We start from the raw sequence: 19,854 nt of genomic DNA on the forward strand, positions 1-19,854 counted from the left end.
TGTGATTGGGGACCGTGGTGGCTTTAGGGGTAAGGGAGAAAGCTGCATGCAGTCAGAGTGGGTCACCTTCAGTCAACTGCATCAGCTTCTCATGGTTAAGACAGTTAACCCAGCTACTGTCATGATGAAAGACAGAAGGAGCTGAGCACTATGGGAATCTGCTAGCTTTTCTCTTCCACCTCCTCCCATCCTCCTGCTTTATGATAAGACAGGGTCGTGGGTGCTCTCTCAGTGTGCTCTTCATTGGAATTGATTAGAATTAGCAAGCTTGACTGCATATGGAAGGTGCTGAAAACAATCAGCTTCAGTGTGATAAAAGGTTCTGTTCTCTGAGACTGAGACAGAGAAGAGGGAGAAGGAAAGGAGGGGAGCGTGGGGAGGGGGGAGGAGGGGAGGAGCGTGGGTGCAATCCCTTTTGAAATTCCATTGGCTTTCCCTTCAAAGTATTCCACAGAGCCCAGCCAGAGCCTCACCACTTCCCCCAGCTCTGCTCCCATTGTCTGGGCCACTTTGGTTTCAACCCTAGCTCTCTGGGTCCTACTTGCTTCTCATTCACCTGCAAAGAAGCCCACTAACAATCCATCTGACTGAGAGTCAAGGCATGCAGGACACTAGCTGACCTGCCTCACTACCGCCCACCACCCCAGACCCCATGGCTGCCTCTCTCTTTCCTGCCACAGGGCCTTTGCATTTTCTGTTAGGACATCAGAACTGCTTTTCCACAGATCTGTCACTTCATCAATGGATCTGTCCCTCCACTCAAGTTTGCTCACCCCAGACCTTGTCACTTGAATGATAAAAATGTTCATTTGTTGTGTTTACTTTTATTATTTGACCCCCCCCCACCTCTATCACTTGAGCACAATGTAAGGGCAGAGTCCCTGTTTTGTTTACTAATGCGCATTCCCCAATGTATAGCCAAGGCCCTTCCTGCATGTATATGGAATGAATAAATTAGAACCAGGAAAACAGAAAGGGGCAAAGCTAAGAAAGCTAAGAAAGGAATGAGTCTGTGTGTCACAGGTAGAGTAATAGTCCCCAAATATACATACATTGTATTCCTTGGAGCCTGCGAATATGTTACTTGACACAAAATAGACCTTTTAAAGTGTGATTAAGTTAAGGAGCCTGACACGGGAAGAATATTCTGTATAATCTGAAGGGCCTGGGATCACCTAAAAGTCTGCACAAGATGGAGGCAGGTGTGTCTTAGACAGGGAAGCCAGTGTGACCATGGAGACAGAGGACAGATTTATTCTGTGTATCAATGAAGAGGCTGCAAGTCAGGGCACGTAGGCGTGCTCTAACAGCAGAAGATGTAAGCAGTTTCTACCTAGAGCCTCCAGAGAAACACACACACACCGCCCCCCAGTTGTGGGTTTTTTTTTTGTTTTTTGTTTGGTTTTTTTTTTTTTTTTTTTTTTTTTTTTTTTTTTTTGGTCATTGTCAGAAGACTCATTTTCAGGCTCCTGACCCACCCCTAGAACTTCAAACCAGGGGGCTTGTGGCGCTCTTCCCAGCTTCCATGGGACACTAATGGGGATGCACTGAAAGGCTGCTTATCAGCCATGATGTGAATCTCCACACCCTAGAGGGAGATACATATGAGCCTGGAGCAACCTGGATTCAGCCAATGACTCGTGCCACACTGGCAAGCTGTAGATCTCAGGCACAAGGGTTGCCTTGCCCTAGACCTGCAGAAGGACCAGGCAGGAGGCTAAAGGGTAGGTTCCCATATTCATTGTTGGGTATAAGGTGCTATTCAGGGGGTACAATATTAATACCGCCCCCAAAGATCAGTCTACCCAGAACCTGAAACTAAGAACATATTTTCAAAAGGGGTCTTTACAGAACTAATTGAAGGATCATGGATTTATGGTCTACCTTGAATACAACTAGTGGCCATGTGTGGGGGTGTGCTCCTTTGACCCCTGCAGAGGCAGGCAAATCTCTGAGTTCAAGGCCAGGTTGGTCTACATGGTGAATTCCAGGGCATCCAAGGGTTACATAGTAAAACTCTGTCCCCCAAATCAAAACAACACCCCATTAAATGTAACTGGCGCTTAAATGCATTAAATGCAGTTAGCTATAGGAGACTGGAGGCGAAGAGAGGGCAGATGGGATATGTCCCTATCTGGAATCCATTGTTGTTCTATAGTAAGGGACACAGAATGATTTCAGGCCAAGTCGTGGTCTTAGATCCAGGAAACAGAACCAGTGGAGAGGCTGTGCACTGTTGAGAAAAGGGACTCATGGGATTACAGAGACAACCCTCAAGCTGGAGACTCAGAGAAGCTGGTGCTAGAGTCCAGCCCAGTGCAAAGGCCTGAGCCCCGGGGAGCTGACAGGACCAGCCCCAGTCAGTTGAGCATGGGTGGCAATCTGAGAGGAAATGACCCAGCTCAAACAGCAAGGCACCCATGTGAGAGAGAGACAGTGGGGAGCATATGTTCCTCCCCCCACCAGCCTATTGTCCTACTCGGGCCCTCCGAGGATTGGCTGCTGCCCACACATATTGGGAGAGGCAGTCTTCTTTACCAACTCTACCAATTTGAATGCTAAAGTCACCTGGAAAACCCCTCACAAACATACCCAAAATAACATCTAATTTGGGCAAACCATAGCCCCAGTCAAGTTAAGACATGAAATTAATCACCACTGATACTCTCTCTGCTGAGCCCTAGCCTGTTGACCATGCTTCTCCCACACCCTTGCACTGCCCAGGGCCCAGCCTCTGCCACCTAGCTGTCTCTCCTCCCTGTATCATGAGGCCTACAATATCATCTGCCTTCTTGACATCTTTACAACCCACAGGGCCAGCCAAGAGTCACCCACAGTCTCCTCCTCGTGGCCAGACGTGGCCCTCCATGGCTGATACCCCCTTTCCTAGACGGGGCCCATTATACTCAGCCTTCAATGCATCCAGTTACCTACTGTGTGTGGTCCTCTATGCTTAACTCCCTAAGGAGCTGGCAGGCGTGTTCAAAAGTGGCCCCAGCATCTCACTCCTCTGCTACTGATTGGTGGGGCCAGGGTCCTCTCCACATCTCTACATCTCCAAGTGTGAGCTCATAATAACGCAGACTCCTCAGCTCTGGTTCACGTCCCCTGAGATGCTGAGCCCTGAGAGAGTGGGCAGAGAAGATGTGGCTCTTACCGGGGAGACCCAGGAGCTGTATTGCCAGGTTCAACTGGAGGGCAAGATCCATCTGAAACCCACCTTCTCAGAGACCCCTGCATCCCATTTCTCTACTCTAGCTGGTGGGGGCTTTATAGTTCTGGCCAACAAAGCAACTAACTACACCCTCCCTCCCTCCCTCCCTCCCTCCCTCCCTCCCTCCCTCCCTCCTCTCCCTCCCCCTCCCCCTCTCCCTCTCCCTCCTCTCCCTCCCCCTCTCCCTCTCCCTCCTCTCCCTCCCCCTCTCCCTCTCCCTCCTCTCCCTCCCCCTCTCCCTCTCCTCCCTCTCCCTCCCCCTCTCCCTCTCCTCCCTCTCCCTCCCCCTCCCCCTCTCCCTCTCCCTCATCTCCCTCCTCTCCCTTCCCCTCCCCCTCTCCCTCCTCTCCCTCCCCCTCCCCCTCTCCCCTCCCCCTCCCCCTCTCCCTCTTCTTCTTCCTTTTCTTTTAGATGAAGGAAAAGATGCTGTACTCAAAAAGGAAAGACCCTACAAGATCTTTTTCAAAGATCTCTTCGTTTTCAAAGAAAATGAAATTGCTGCCAGGAAAAGGGTAAGGTTTTCTTATGATCAGCATCCCCAAAGAGGTTAGAGCCAAGTGCTTTCAGCCATAGATCTCACTAGTTTTACGGGTTAAGACACGGTGACGCCTTGTCCTATGTTTGGCGCCATTCTGGGAAGACAGTACACAAGGACCTTCAGAGATTGCCACCTAGTGGGAGAAGGCCGCTACACCATGCCATCACCAACTAGCTCCACAGACGCGGTTCACGCTCCTCCTTGTGTCCGACCCCCTGGGGTTTTTCATGTTGCTATGTTTCGGGTCTAGCTTGCACAAGTGGCATGTTGTACCTCACTGGCCAAGCACAAAATAAAAGGATGTCTTACCACGGATAGCACCTTGGGACTGGCGGATCCTACAGCCAGAGCTGTGTGAAGGAGACAGCAGAGGTCTGCTCTGTGGACAGAGAAGAAAGAGTAGGAAGACCCAAAGCATTCACTGTAGTGGCAGGAGCCGAGTCTTTAAGAATAAGCCAAAGTGTGTCAAAGCTGTTACGGATAAACAAGTTTACACGTGCTTTGAGGATAGAGGAGACGAAAGAACGGGGGTGGTGACGTGGAGAGGCAAGGGAATTCTTTTTAGAGTAATTTAAAATTAAAAAAGAAAAATCAGCACTGGGCCTGATATTCAACTTTTCTTCCCAAAGGTAATGAATGGGTTAAAGGACTCTCCTGGCTCTTGGTAGGATGAATAAAATAGCCAGAAACATGAAGTGTATTCACCCAGGAGTGGCTTTTCTCTGGGCCTTGAGGGCCTCCTCAAGCTTCACAGGAGATTAAACTGAGACGTTGAAAGCTATCCAAAGGGTGGGTTTTCACTACTCTCTATGGAAGTCTGCCTTCCATTAAGTTTTCAGCTCCAGTGAGCTAACAATCTTTGAAATTTCCATATTTTCCCTGCATATAATCTAGAGCGGCATTTTCCTGTCTCCGTTTCTGAGATAATTTATATAAGGCCCGTCTTTGCAAGGTTATCCTTGTCTCTGGGTAAGAAAGCAAAGGATGCTGGGTACGTTTCTTCCCGGGCGAGCTCCGGAAATGCCTAAGGCCGAAGGTCTTGGCTGTTTACATCTGAGCACCGTTATAACAGTATAATACTTTGGTGCATTAAAATTCCTTTCATGCTTTTTGCATCTTGGGCAGGAAAGAATGAAGAACCACAGCATGAAAATCTACCAGAAGACAACATTTTCGTCCCGAATGAAGAGTCGCTCACACCTTGGCCAGCTAGCTTTTTTCGCTGATGCAGGCGGCTCCTCCTATGAACGTCTGGGGCTAGATCCCACTCTTATTCTCAGGCTGACAGAAGGTAAGTGTGAGGGTTCGAAGAGGTTTTACCCTCTACAGACTCCTGTGTTCGAATGGCTCAGAGATAGGTAGTGTTACTATTAGGAGGTGTGGCCTTACTAGAGGAGGTGTGGCCTTATTAGAGGACATTTGTCACTGTGGGGCGAGCTTTGTCATCTTAAACGTTTGAACTATGCCCAGTGTGAAACAAATCCAGCCTCGTCCTGGCTTCCTGCTAATCAAGGTGGAGAACTCTCTGCTCCTCCAGTGCCATGTCTGCTTACAGGCTGCCATGCTTCCTGCCATGATGACGGTGGACTAAACCTCTGAAACTGTAAGCTGGGCCCAATTCAATATTAGGCTCTATAAGAGTTGTTGTGGTCATAGTGTCTCCTCACAGCAATTGAAATCCTACGACAGTAAGTCAACATTACTCTTAGTTATTCATATATATATATACATATATATAATTTATTTTATGTACATTGGTATTTCATATAGTATATACATATGTATATACGTGTATATATACACATATATGTATATATAACTTATTTTTTTTATTTTATGCACATTCAGATAACCTAGAACTGGAGTTATAGGCAGCTAAGAGCTGCCATGTGGTTGCTGGAATTGAACCTGGGTCCTCTGGAAGAGCAGCCAGTGCTCTTAACCACTGAGCCATCTCTCCAGTCCCTATTCTTGATCTTAAGGTGTGGTTCTGGATATATGCTATTCATCGTAGGCTTGGGAGATTTTCTGGTGCTGAGAGAGACGGAATCAGAGCTGCTCTACTGTTGTGAGATAAGCTACCGGAGAACTCAATGTGAACTACTTGTTTATTTGTTTGTTTTATCTCTGTAGCCCTGGTTACAATTGCTACAGACCAGGTTAGCCTGGAACTCAGAGATCTACCTGTCTCTGCCCCTCTGCCTCTGCCTCCTCTGCCTCTGCCTCTGCCTCTGCCTCTGCCTCTGCCTCTGCCTCTGCCTCTGCCTCTGCCTCTGCCTCTGCCTCTGCCTCTGCCGCCTCTGCCGCCTCTGCCTCCTCTGCCTCCTCTGCCTCCTCTGCCTCCTCTGCCTCCTCTGCCTCCTCTGCCTCCTCTGCCTCCTCTGCCTCCTCTGCCTCCTCTGCCTCCTCTGCCTCCTCTGCCTCCTCTGCCTCCTCTGCCTCCTCTGCCTCTGCCTCTGCCTCTGCCTCTGCCTCTGCCTCTGCCTCTGTTGAGATTCAAGGCGTGTGCCACCACTGTCAGGCCAACACAGACATTCTTCAAGTCAAAAGGAAAGTCTTTATTGCTGGACAGTGGCTACATGGGGAACTTGCCCAAATCATGAGGCCCCAAGTCTCACAGCCACTTGTCTTTCATGTAAAAGGTAAAATAACACATGCTCGCTCGCGCGCGTGTACACACACACACCCACACCCACACCCACAATATCCTGGTTGGCACACTTCAGTAAGCAAGACACAGAAATATAAAAGCCAAAAATAGGACTTTTTATTTGTGGACTTTTCTAGAACTATAGACTAGGTCTCTGTTCCCATTTTGGCCTGCGTGCTGGGTTTTAAGGTCAGAATGGTACCTCTAACATGGTGTCATTCATGTTAAGTTCTGGGGCCTGTTACAATGTGGCAGGTAAGATCTTTGCCATAGACTCGAGAACAAAAAGAAAGTGGCTTAAGAAGACATTTTTCCAAGAAGAGCCTTACTTCACCTGCCTTTGGGAAGGAAGAAAGTCAATGCCAAGTAACAGTGTTGACTTTGTCAAAGCCGAGTTATATGAAAGCGATAGCCCTAGCTAGCTGTACTATTTGAGGTATGGAGATATAGACTCTTCCTAACGTTGGAGGAGCTTTGGTGGTTCAAAACAAGACTCAGGTATACAGCATCAGGAAGCTGATGGGGTGAATAACCTTTCTATCATTGCAAAAACGAGCCTGGTTTATTGACTTAGTCATCAGAAATGTCATAAGCACTTCCTGTGCATCACAGGTCAAGAAGCACCTACACATGAAAGTCCTTTGCAGCTAAATAAGGCCAGAATGGCTCACAAGAAATGGGACTTTGAGGTCAGCAGCTCCCACAGAGAAAGCAAGCCATGAGGCTGGAGAGACGGCTTAGTCAAGAGCCCTTTGCGACTCTTGCAGAAGACCAGGGGTTGGGTCCCAGCATCCTCAACAGTGGATCACCACCTGAGGTGACTTCCTCAGGCACCAGGCACACAGGCCTGGGCATGAATGCAGGCAAGATGTTCATCTGCATAAAAATAAATGAATCCATCTTAAGAAAAAGATGGGTTGGCTAGATAGCTCAGCCAGCAAAGGCAATTGCTGCTCTTTCAGAAAACTTCAGGGTCTGTTCCTAGCACCCTCATGGAGGCTCACCACTACCTGTGACTCCTGTTCTAAAGGATCAGGAACCCTCTTCTGTCCCCTTCTGGAACAAAGCAGATATGTGATGCTCAGACGTACACGCAAGGGAAAAACACTTTACACATACAATAAAAATAAATAAAGCTTTTTATAAAAGAAACTCTTGGGTTTATTTGTTTTACTATTTTGTGCATATGAGTATTTTGCCCTCATGTATATAAGTGTGTCAGATCCCCTGGGAACTGAGATTAACAGTCAGTTTTGAGATGCCAGGTGGGTGTTGGGAACTGGACGTGGATCACCTGAAAAAAGTAACAAGGGCTCTTAATCGCTGAGCCAACTTTCCAGACCCCAAAAAGCATCTCTTAAAAAGAGGAAGCAAGCAACGTCAATTGATTTAGACTGTCTTGCAGATGCATACGTGACTGAACAGCAGTAAATGGCAGGCAATAGTTAGGGCTCAGCGACAGCACCAGGTCTCAGAGATCCCTGGGTTCCATCTTGTGCCTCCATGTTGAGTCTTGGGCCATCGAGAACATGTAAAGTGGCAAGTGACATGTCTACAGTTCCATGCAAAAGAGGTGACAATCCTTGCCACCCTAGCAGTCCTCAGGTAACTAGAAAGCATAGCTTGGCAGGTTTGCCGCCCTCCTCTGTGCTGTTTGCTGTGGAATGGGACAGTTCTGGCCCCTTAAGACTGAATGCCATCGGACAGGCTCCTCCAGAGGGAAGAGTCCAACTTTTATGATCATCTGAGGCTCTGTCAACAATGTGGCAGGTTGCACAGACAATCGATATTGAATTTTCACTTAAAGACATCTCCCTTGAATTGCATCTCAAATCAGCAACTGACTGGAGTGAAATCACTTTTCCTCAGCCTTACAGTCTTTATGAATTCTGATTGAAAAATACATTTTATATAGCACATATTTGTATATATATTAATATATATAGCATATATGTGTGTGTATGTAAAATAATCCAGTCATCCCACTTGGGGAGTCTCGACTCCTGTATTTCTGTCTTTGCACTAGTGGTGAACGGCTAGGTCACCATCAGAGGAAATTTACCGATACCTCAATGCCAGTGGCAGATTGGTTTCTTACACCTGCTCATTCTGTACCCAGTGACAGTGAGACTTTGGCTTTGCTGTTAGAGGAAACACCTCTAAACCAGATGTGGAGGGGCACTCCCTGCAGTGCCAGAACTCAGGGAGCAGAGTTCAAGGTCATCCTCTGCTCTAGAACAAGTTTGAAGTCAGCAGGGGTTACAGGAGATCCCACCAAAACCAAAAAAAGGGCCGGCAGTGGTAGCACACGCCTTCAATCCCAGCACTCGGGAGGCAGAGGCAAGTGGATCTCTTGAGTCTGAGGCCAGCTTGGTCTACAGAGTGAGTTCCAGGACAGCCAGGGCTATGCAGAAAAAAACCTTGCCTGGAAAACCAAAAACAAATACAAACACATTAACAACTCTGAATAGGCTGTGTTGCAGGTTCTGTCCGCCTAGACATGTCTCACCATGCTTCAAAACACCAGGGCATGATGGGATAGAGAGGTTTGGGAAGACAACTGTGAAAACTCAGGCTGGACAGGAGATGGTGTTAAGGAAACAAATTGTTGGTTTGTTGGAGGTAACGATGGTACCAACGTTATTGTTTAAACTTTCTGATAAAGTTACACAGTGATGCTGAGAGATCAACGAGTCCAAGATGTCTTATTGCTTTTCAGAGCATCCTCGTAGGGGAAAAGCTAAGGAGGGGTACCAACAGGCAAGATCTAAAATATATCAACGATGTTGAAGTAGCTGAGCTTCAGGATGCACTGTTTTGAATGTTAGTGATTTCCAGTTTGTGCAGTTTTTAAAGTATTAAAACTGTAGCTGTTTCTAAGCGATCATCACTCAGGTGTGTTATATTTGATCTGCAACAAAATGCGATGAGATGTCTTTAACTCCTCTTCGCAGAAGGAAATGGCTCCAGGACACGGAGTCATCTCACATCTCTAAGCAAAAGCAGACTTCAAGTCAAAGCCTGCCTGACTCCGAGGTTCCCTCGCAATGAATATTTTGTTAATGATTATAACAATTACTGTGGCTTTTCGTGATTGATCGTAAAAAGGAATGAGCCATCCTAAGTGTATTGCTTGAACAACAGCAGCTAGTAGTGATTGAGAAACGACTGTGTGTTTTATTTTCTACGGCCTCATTTCCTTCTCTGAGCACCATTGTGAAGTAGAGGGATGCTACTACGTGGGCTACCTTATGCTTTCATAATAATAAGCCACATTGTGATGGCGGTGGCTTCCTCTCCCAGAGGTTTAAATTCTCAGTCCCGTATCAGGTTTGCTGCCTTCCCGTATGGGTCTCGGCGAAAGTTGCAACCCCTCTCCGGGACATCACAGGGGCTGCAGCTAAGGGCTCTTGAAGCTCCTTGGCAGTCACATAGTTCCACATCTGTCCCATGACTAGTGTGCCGACAGCCATGAGCTATGGGTGAGAGAGCAGCCTTCACACAGATGGGGAAACTGAGGCACGGAGAGAGCGAGGGTCTTTCTCTCCCTGCTGGTTAGAGGCAGAAACCCCGTGCATCTACAGGGAGCCTTGAGCCTCCCGGCGCAGCCCCGGCCCTCTGCTTGTTTAGGAAGTAGTACTTCATTTCTCTTTACGTGGTTAGCGAGAGGCTGTACTCTATACCACACTCTGTCGGCTTCACACAGAATGACTAGCGTTTTCCAAAAATGAAGAAAACCCGGATGTTTTTGGAATTCCTAGTCAGTTCCCTGTCCGGTTAAAACTGCCATCCTTTCCGAACTAGTTACTTTACTGGGGGGGCAAAGCTCTTTTGCTAAGTCTGGATTCACAGTGTGTGTGTGTGTGTGTGTGTGTGTGTGTGTGTGTGTGTGTGTGTGTGTGAGAGAGAGAGAGAGAGAGAGAGAGAGAGAACGCTTATTCTTTGAAAGCTGGCCTACTAAACATACGTCTATTTCAATGTTTTCTTCAGGTGCAGACAGAAAGAGGACCGTCCACGAGTTTATTAACGACCAAAGAGACAGATTTCTACTTGAGGTATTAAAAGCAATTTCTTTCTCCTGTCAGCCAGAAGACTTGTTGCATAGTATTGTCAGGTACTTGCCTTGGCGTTAGATATTTCCCTGAAAGCCCTCGGGTCTATTGCCTGAACTGAGGGGCTCATTCCTGCGTTTCTTCACTTGAACAAGATTTATTGAGTACTTACTATGTGCCAAGTCATTACAAAATTCCCTCCCTCTGGAGAACATACGTACATTCACATAACCTATACCAGTAGCCTGAGAAGCAGTTTAATTTTTTTATAGAGGATGACTTCAGTCAGGCCCCCGAGATCCCAATTTTTCCCAATTATGTCTGCAGCAGCCTCAACAGCCCTTGATAAGCCAAACTGGATTTAGATTTTTGCTAACATTCTGGTTGACTGTGGTGGGAGTCAGAACAGTCTGGATTCTTCCCACTCTCTCTATAACCAGTCAGAGCAGAGAGAAGTGGCTTTGTTACAAGGAAAGGAAACATTCAAGTCAGCCCGAACAGCCCCATGAGGCGGGAGTTTAGAAGCACTCCAGAGCAAGGCTGCTGGAGGTCCCTCCCCATGGAGTTGGATTGTGACACCATTCCTGTGTCACCAATGAACACACAGTACAGCCAACCAGGGAAGATCTTAACAAATCTTATAAAATGATCGAAGGTCTCATCTTGTCTCCAGTCCATATGACAGTACGTTACTTATTATCCTTGTGTGCATATTAATTTACCGTAGATAGAGACACTGTGCATGCAACCCTCTGAGAACAATTATAAAGAGAACCAATTGGCTGTTGTTTATGCCTCTGTTGTCAAGTCCAAATCATTTAAAGACAGTCTGTTTCTGTTGGGGTCTTGAGTGCTAGCAACTCAATGAAAGGATATTTGCTCTTTCCTAATCTCACAGCACACATTTTGGCATACAGGCCAAAGTTAATGCTTGCCTTCGAGGCTAACTGCAACCAACAAGAAAGACCTCCGATAAACTACACCATACAGTTGTGAATAGAACCCCATACCTTTGCTTGCTAATATTATTAGTTTCTGGGTGTGATTTGGGCCTTCACCGTGGAACCTTGCTGATGTAACTAATGCCTTGGCTAGGAGAAGGTGGGTCTTGGGCAGATTCTCTGGGATTTGAATACATTTGGAGTAAATGTGCCTCGTTCTCTGCTCTGGTATTTTTCCAGTCCCCCCCCCCTCCTCCCCAAGCAGGTTGATAACATGTCCCAAGTGATATAATGAAGTCAATTTATCACTAAAACCATAGCTGGAGAAAACCTGACCTTGCCCAAACAGTGCCGGGCTCTGGCTTTGTCTTCTAGAAGATGACCTATGTCATAGGATGACTTATGTCATAGCTCATAAGGATGTTTTCAAGGTGAGGCTGACCACACCTGCCAGCCGTAGGATGACCTTGTCAGAAAAACCAACAATGTGGCAGTTTGGGGGTCATACAGAGATTGGTCAAGGGACTGAAGAGATGTCAGTCAATTAATCATGTCTACAGAATGAAGCTTCCTTGGAAATTCCAGCCTGTGACTCTCAGTTGATTCCGTGCATGGCTATACTGTGTGTTTGTTACAGATGCAGGCATGGAACCGTGGGCTGACCCCATGGGGAGGGAGTCCCAGAAACTTTGCATCCAGAGAGCCTCTAAACCAGCGGTTCTCAACATGTGGGCCTCAACCGACCCCCTTTGGGTGTGGCCTATCAGATAGCCTGCATATCAGGCCATTTACATTACGATTCATAGCAGTAGCAAAATTGCAGTTGTGAAGTAACAACGTAATAACTTTATGGTTGGGGGTCACCACAGTGTGAGGAGCTGGATGATGGGCTTGAAGCTTTAGCAAGGTTGAGAACCACTGCTCTAAACCCTGCCTCATGGGATTCTTCTTCCGGCTGACTTTAGTGGTTCCTTTCCTTGCAATAATCTGTACCCAGGAGTTTTGTAAGACCCAGGAACCTGAAGCTGTTTGGGGGACCCATCAGATTTGCCAGTGGTGTCAGTGAGACTTGGGATGAGTCCCTCAAATTTTGCAACTTGAATAACTTAATTTTTTAAACTGACTTGGTCTCATCACACCCTGCTTTGTTTCGTTCACCCCTTTTTCCTCCCGGACTCCCCTCCCCTTCCCTTCTTTTTCCCCTTCCCTTTTTCAAAGTTTTATTTGTGGGATGTAAAATCCTCACTTAAAATGTAAATGTTAATGTATTGTGAGTTTAATACTATGAACGATTTTTTATGCCAATAATTCAACATGGATGGGACAGATTTCTGGAGAGCTACAAACTATCGAAGCTTATCCAAGAAGAAAAAGCACATAATAGCTTTATATCACTGTACAAACTGAACTTGTAGGAAAAAGAAAGAAAGAAAAATTCACGTTCACTGGTTAATTGTACCAGACATTTTAACAAAAAAATTTCTAATTTTACATAACTCATTAACACTAATATTGACCTGATCTCTGAAGAACATAGAGGCTTTAGAAGAAAAGAAAGCACAGGAGCCTATGAGATGGCTTAGTGGGTAAAGGCACATGGCTCCAAGCCTTAATATATGAGTTCAATATCTGGGACCAACGTGGTGGAAGGAGAGAACTGACTTTTATAAGTTGTCCTCTGACCTCGTGTTCCTGCCCAACGGAGGAGAGCTGAGAGATGACTATACTAACTAACCAACTAACTAACTAACTAAAATTACTCTTTAAAGAATAAGCACTTGAGAGGCAAGCGTTCCAAACAAATTTCAACAAATCAAATAAGATAAAACACAAAAAAGGATAATCCATTATGGCTAATTGGGGCTTATTCTAAGCATGTGAAAGCAGCCTAACATTTGAAAATGGATAGGCATAGCACACATCAACAGATTAGAAACGAAAAGCCGGATAATCATCTCAACCAAATCAGAAAGAGCACTCATCTAGATCCAAAATGTGTTCTTTTTAATAATATCATTCCTATCCTTTGATAATTTCACACACATGCCAACTCATTCCAGATCGACCCTCACCTTCTTACCCACCCTCTGTCTTTTCTTTACTAGTAATGTATTACTTATTTAAATACGGTTTTAAAAACTTTTTATTTATTGTTTGTGAATTTCACATCATACAGCCCAATCCCGCTCATCTACTCATTCCTCGGTATCCACCCTCTGCCCTTGCAACCTCCCCATCTCCCAAGAAAACAAAAATATAAATATCTCAAACCAAAATGAAAACCTCATCGTGGAAACTGCTGTGTGTCCCTCAGTATACCCTTGTTCACACATCTTTTCTTGCAAATGTTTATTGCAGTGAGTCATAGGTCTGGTTTGAGGCCTCTGGCTTCTGCTACACTATCATTGCTGGATCCTCCCTGGGACCCCTCTCCTGTGGGTCGTCCTGTGGGTCGTGGAGATCCTGCAGCCCTGATTCTGCATGACCAGTCCTTTCACATGCTCCAGCAGTTCATCGATGGAGTAGATGTTGGAATAGGCCAATTCAAAGCCGGGGATCTGGGCCTGGGTGGTAGCTGAGCCAGTCAGTCTGCCAGCCCTCCTACACTCTCACCAATAAGGTGCTCTCCAGCACTACCCTGGCTACCTCACTCAATACTGCAGCTGCACCCCTTAAGTGTTAGGGCCAGCTCCTTCCCCTCTCTCTCCCCTGGAGCCAGCTTATCAATGCCCACTACCACCAGAGCCAGCTCTACTGTGCTGCTTAGGAGAGGACTCACTCTCCTGAGTGCTGTAGGGGCGAGGGGTGGGGGCAGCTAACCCACTCTCAGGACCCCAGGGCCAGCTCTCCCTACTGGCAGACTGGGGGTTAGGAGGCATGTCACAGCCAGTGAGGGGCAGGGCCAACTCTGCACCGCCCTTGAACATCAACACTGTCCCAGGAGGCAGCCCAGACCAGGGACATCTGTCCACATGACCTTTGGTGGTAATATGAGCCATAGATTCTGCACAGGCACTATGCTGCTGCATGGCCATGGATGGAGACATGGCCCTCAGCCGCTGCACCAGGCCGGGACTTGACCATGGCCTCAGGTGGCAGGGGAGGTTATTCACATAAGGCTGTTCCTCTCCACCCTCACGGCTCCAGTTCTGCCTGTCTTCATAACATTCTTTCTCTCCCATCTGTCCACCGCATACTTATACACCACTAAAGAAAACTAACTGTGCCTCTTCCAGCAGTTATCAAACGCCAATCACTCCTCTGCTATGTGAGATTTTCCTGTGGTGTCCGGAAAACATGGTTTTCTTAGCATTGTTCACAGCTCTGGCTCTTAACAAAGTTTCTATGCACTCTTCCACAGTGATCCCCAAGCCTCGGGGAGACCGATGTGATACACATTGTTCCGTTTAGGTCTCTATTCTCAGCTTGCTGGCCAATTGTGCGTCTTCATGTTTATCACAATCTACTGTAAGGAGCCGTCAGTGGGTGCAGCAATATGCCATTAGGGGTTGTTCTGTCTGCCTTTATGTTAACCTGACATAAGCTAAGAGCCGGGGGGGGTTAGTTTAAAAAAAGGGGGGCTTTCTAAGCTAAGAGTCGGGGGGGTGTTTTAGTTTAAAAAAAAAAAGGCTTTCTAAAGGTCTAGCTGTAGGCAAGTCTGTAGGAACATTTTCTTTATTAGTGATTGATGTGGGAGGGCCCAGTCTGTGGTGGGTGGGACTACCATTGAGCTGGTAGACCTGGATATCATAAGAAAGCAGGCTGAATCTCTAAGCAGCCTTTCCCCATGGTGTCTGCATTAGCGTCTGACTCCAGGTTCCTGCCCTGCTTGAGTTCCCACCTTCACTGCTTTTGATGACGAACTGTTGTATGGAGCTGTGAGTGGAATAAGCCCTTTCCTCCCCAAGTTGCTTTGGGTCATGATGCTCCATCACAGCAGTAGCAGCCCTAAGACAAGAGCTTTTGTTCTAATACTATGTCCACTTAGTAGAATAGTACTCGTAGATTCTCCACTAGGGTCCAGGGCCTATCTAGCCACAAATTGTTGGCCCTAATAACAGGGCTAGGTATGGGTTCTACCCTGTGGAGCAGGCCTTAGGTCTGATTAGTAAGTGGCTGCTATTATTGTACCAGTGCGGCCAGTCATTATTGTAGCTCATCGAGTTCCCAGTTGGGTGAGAGTGATGATCCCCTCTCGGCCAGTTCGCAGCTATCTGGTGGGGATGAAGCTTCCGGGTCAGCAGTGTCACCTTCCTGTCTCCATGATCTATGACTCCATATGTGGTGTCTTCAGCAGTACATTGTCTCAGTTAGGTCTCTAGTGCTGTGATAAAATTCCATGACCAAAAGAAAGGAAAGGGGTTTATTTCATCTTACGCTTCCAGGTATCGGTCCATCATTGAGCACTGAGGGAAATTAGGATGGAAACTCAAGCAAGGCAGGAATCTGGAGGCAAGAACTGAAGCAGAAGTCATGTAGGGGTGCTGCTTCCTGGCTTGCTCCCCTTGGTTTGCTCAGCATGTTTTCTTTGACCATCCAGGACCACTTACCCCAAGGGTAGCAACCACCCACAGTTAGCTGGCATCACTCACAGCCAGATGGCTCCGCCCACGGTCAGATGGCTCCACCCACAGTCAGCTAGGCCCACCCACTTCAATTATTAATCAAGAATGTGTCTCATAGTCTTTCCAACAAGCCAATCTTATGGAGGCATTTTTTTTCCAGTTGAGATTCCCTCCTTTCTGATGGTTTTAACTTGTTCCAAGTTGACCAAAAAAACCTAACAAGCACAAGGTGTGAGGTCGAGTTTTGGAGGGTAGTCAACAGCGATGTCAATAGCCAAAAATGTTTGGAGGTCAGCGGAACTCCACTGACCAACAACTCAAAAAGAGTAGTGCATTCCTGGCACTGGGCTTTTATTTTCTAGCATGGTGTGTGTCTAGTTGGGGCCTTTAAAGGAAGTCATACAGAAAACTGCTACTGTAGAAGCAACCCTATAGACATACACACACACACAGTGCGAGGCAGAGAAACAGAGCCATGTGGTCTCATAACTCATATGCTGTGCTAAAAAAAAATAGTTGTCAAAATCACATTTGAGGATCTAAACAGATCTCCCTGGGTTTGGTTAAATAAACCCACACCCTCAGGCAAGCCCGGAGAAATCCATTACTGCACCCAGAGTTGAAACTGATTTCTATTAGAGGAGAAGATTGGAGGGTTGGTAGCTACAGATAGCCTGGTTTCTTTGTATTCAGAAAACCAGAGTGCATTACTTAAATCAAGGGTGTGTTAGTTAGGATGCACAACAGAGGTTGAGGCTTTGAGTCTTCCCAGAGCTGGAATTACAGGCAGCTGTGAACCACCAAGGATGCTGGAAACTGAACTCCGATTCTGAGCTAGAGTTAGTACTCATTCTTAAAGTCTGAGCCATCCTCTGAGGTCCAAGATACTTTAAATGTAGAATAAATATACATACAAACAGAAAAAAGAAAAAGAAAACCAGAGTGCATCGTGGGTAACAGACAGACAGACCTATTTTTTAAAGAGCACCTGTTTGCTTGTTTGTTTTGTTTTGTTTTGAGTTTTGATTGGTAGGGAGCAGCCATTTTTAGAAGAGCACAAGGTCTTTTCAGGAAAGCTAGTGAGAGAAGGGCTTACCTTCCCTGCTGAGTGTCCTCAGAGCAACCTCAGGGAGATGCAGGCCCGGCTCTATGGGTGTTGTTATTACTTCTGACCCAAGTGATCCCCTGATGTAGGGCTCACTCCCTCTGTGGGGTTCCCTTGAAACCTCCAGGTACCGTGCCATGGAATGCTCTTGACCATTTTCTTGTTTTCAATGCTCCCAGTATACAGTGTCAACCAAGAAAAAGACAATCAAAAGGTTTGAAAGACTCATAGCCACTAAAGAAAATCAACTCAAAAAAGCCGAGAAAAAGCTCCAAGATGACGCATTGTCCTTTGAAGAATTCCTACGAGAAAACGACCAGAGATCTGTAGATGCTCTCAAAATGTTAGTATCGCTCTTACCTCTTCCTCTCTGTACCTTCTCTCCACATTCACCTACCCTTTCTCTCTTCACATGTTCATGGTCAACATATTCTCTCTCTCCCTCTCTCCCTTTCTCTACTTCCTCAACTTCCCTCCCCGTGCCCTAAATAAACTCTATTCCATACTTAAAAAAAAAAAAAAAAAAAAAAGAAGAAGAAGAAGAAGAAGAAGAAGAAGAAGAAGAAGAAGAAGAAGAAGAAGAAGAAGAAGAAGAAGAAGAAAAAGAATGTTAGTGTCTCTATTCTGGCCCTACCTTTCCCCCTAAGTCTTTGTGTGCTTGCTTTCGTTTCTTGGAAAACCAAACTAACTCACTGATCGGTGTTCCTTTTTAGGGCAGCACAAGAAACAATAAACAAACTCCAAATGACATCAGAGCTCAAGAAAGCAAGCATGGAAGTTCAATCCATAAAGAGGTGAGGGGGTGCTGCCTTTCCTATGACAACCCCCCACATCCCATTATGACTTTTATGCCCACCAAAGCCAAGTGGAGCCTCACTGTGAACGGCTTTAAAACCAGTAACCTGTCTATCACCTGTGCCTGCCTAGGCACCGGAGCATAAGCCTCCTTCTGAGAAGGCTCTCTGACGTGTAGATTCAGAAGCAGAGGAAGTGATTGAAAAGAAGCAAAACCTTGTTAGGAGTCAAACGGGGATTTTACTTTTTTCCCCATGTGCCTCCTTTTTATTCCCTGTATGACCCCCATCACCCCACATTTACGCATCTCAACTGGGATGCATTTGATGGTCACCTTACATTCATCATTGGCCATTCTTGTATTTAAACCCCTTAGCAGAATCTCATGTCACTGTTAAAATGAAGGTCTATCCTGAGAAAAATCACAGGGCCAGGGAATGAGTTCCTATTATGACATCATCAGTCACCCCTCCTCCAAACCTGTATGCTCCTCCCGTGTCCAAGGGAACTCAGTTGAATGATTTTCAGTGTATAAAAGGCACTCGAGACCACTGTGGGGCACTAAGTTCATAATGCAAAATACAAGTTTCAAACAGATTCTGGCTGTAGTAGCTTCTTCTATCTAAAAGTCTTAAGGCTGAAGATGCTTCAAGAAAGAAAACTTCCTCCCACACTTCCTACTATAATGAAATTCTTGGGTTACATCCCCAACATTTTACTTTTAATTTTTTAAAATATTTATTTACATTATGTATAAGGATACTCTGTTTTCAGGCACACCAGAAGAGGGAATCAGACTCCACGACAGATGGCTGTGCGCTAATGTGGGTGCTGGGAATCGAACTCGGGACCTCAAGAAGAACAGCCATTTCGCTAAATCACTGAGCCCCATCTCTCCAGCCCTTATTTGAATGCATAGATAGTGCTTTGTTCTATCACCCAGGCTGGGTTTGAACTCACTCTGTAGCGCAGGCAAACCTTAAGCATCTGGCCTTAGCTTCCCAACTAGCTGGGAAGGTCACAGGTGCACACTACCAGGTCCGCCTAGAGCAGCTGGCTCTCAACCTTCCTAACGCTGCAGCCCTTTAATACAGCTCCTCATATTGCGCCAGCCCCCAGCCATAAAGTTATTTTGTTGCTACTCCTGCAATTTTGTTACTAGTATGAATGGTAGTGTAAACATTGGCTATCCCGGATATCTGAGGTGTGACCTTCAAAGGAGTCCCGACCCGGGGGTTGAGAACCATTGCTTTAGCTGCTCCTATCCGTTTGGCTCCACGTGTGAGCAGAGCAGTCGACGTGGCGCTTGCATGAATGACGATGCTCTGCCTAGCATCCACTTGGCAGCACCTCTCTACAGCCTTGCTCATTGCTTTATGTGCCTCCCCATTCTAGAAGGGTGAGCGAGATAACAGCGAACGCTGGTGTAGTGAAGGGGAACCTCTTCCCTTTGTGGTAAGGCGGCTCGAGAATGGAAAGTATTTGGAAAGCAGAAATGACTTTCTCGGGGAACCTTTCCAAGAAAGCCATGCAATCATCTCACCTCATGGTCTCTGTGACACATCTGGGAGGTGGGATGAGGGCCTTCTGCCACCTCCCAACCACTGAACAAGAGGAACTGCATGCTGACCCCTGGAGACCACTCATAATGGGCTGGGAGAAAGCTCTGACTTAAGGGATTGAGGCTGAGCCTTTGAGGTGACGCAACCACAACCGTGGTAAGGCGACTAATGAGGTTCTGACTGAGGAAGACAGGCCTGGGCCTTCCCGTTCGGTTTTCAGCTTTGCTAATGGGTCTGGTTGAAACGTGGTTGGGATTAAACCGATGTGAAGCCGGGGAAAACATTTAGCTCAAGTCTCTAGGTATTGTTGGTGGAAACACGGGCATCTGCCTAAGGTCTTCCAAAGGCGGGGAATGAGAACATCTGTTGTTTCAAGATTGACATGTGTGTCTGTGGACGTGCACTCTGGTGGAAGCGCCTGCTGGGGTTAGA

General features: G+C 46.6%; 1 protein-coding gene across 3 annotated transcripts in view; it reads left to right on the forward strand.

The window, feature by feature from the left end:
- Ccdc38 (coiled-coil domain containing 38) overlaps positions 1–19,854 on the forward strand; it is a 43,158-nt gene that overhangs the window by 4,918 nt on the left and 18,386 nt on the right. For 2 of the 3 annotated variants that reach the window (XM_021174676.3, XM_021174677.3), the window contains exons 3-7: positions 3,626–3,726; positions 4,878–5,043; positions 10,393–10,457; positions 17,245–17,408; positions 17,779–17,859. In XM_021174676.3, the coding sequence (XP_021030335.1) occupies positions 3,626–3,726; positions 4,878–5,043; positions 10,393–10,457; positions 17,245–17,408; positions 17,779–17,859 (577 nt within the window). Of the gene's footprint in view, positions 1–3,625; positions 3,727–4,877; positions 5,044–9,761; positions 9,885–10,392; positions 10,458–17,244; positions 17,409–17,778; positions 17,860–19,854 lie in introns of those variants that run through there. The other variant, XM_021174678.3, reaches the window with a different exon arrangement.

The sequence above is a fragment of the Mus caroli genome, unplaced genomic scaffold (genome assembly GCF_978045245.1).
Source record: "Mus caroli unplaced genomic scaffold, Mus_caroli_1 scaffold_9, whole genome shotgun sequence".
NCBI classification, from domain to species: Eukaryota; Metazoa; Chordata; class Mammalia; order Rodentia; family Muridae; genus Mus; species Mus caroli.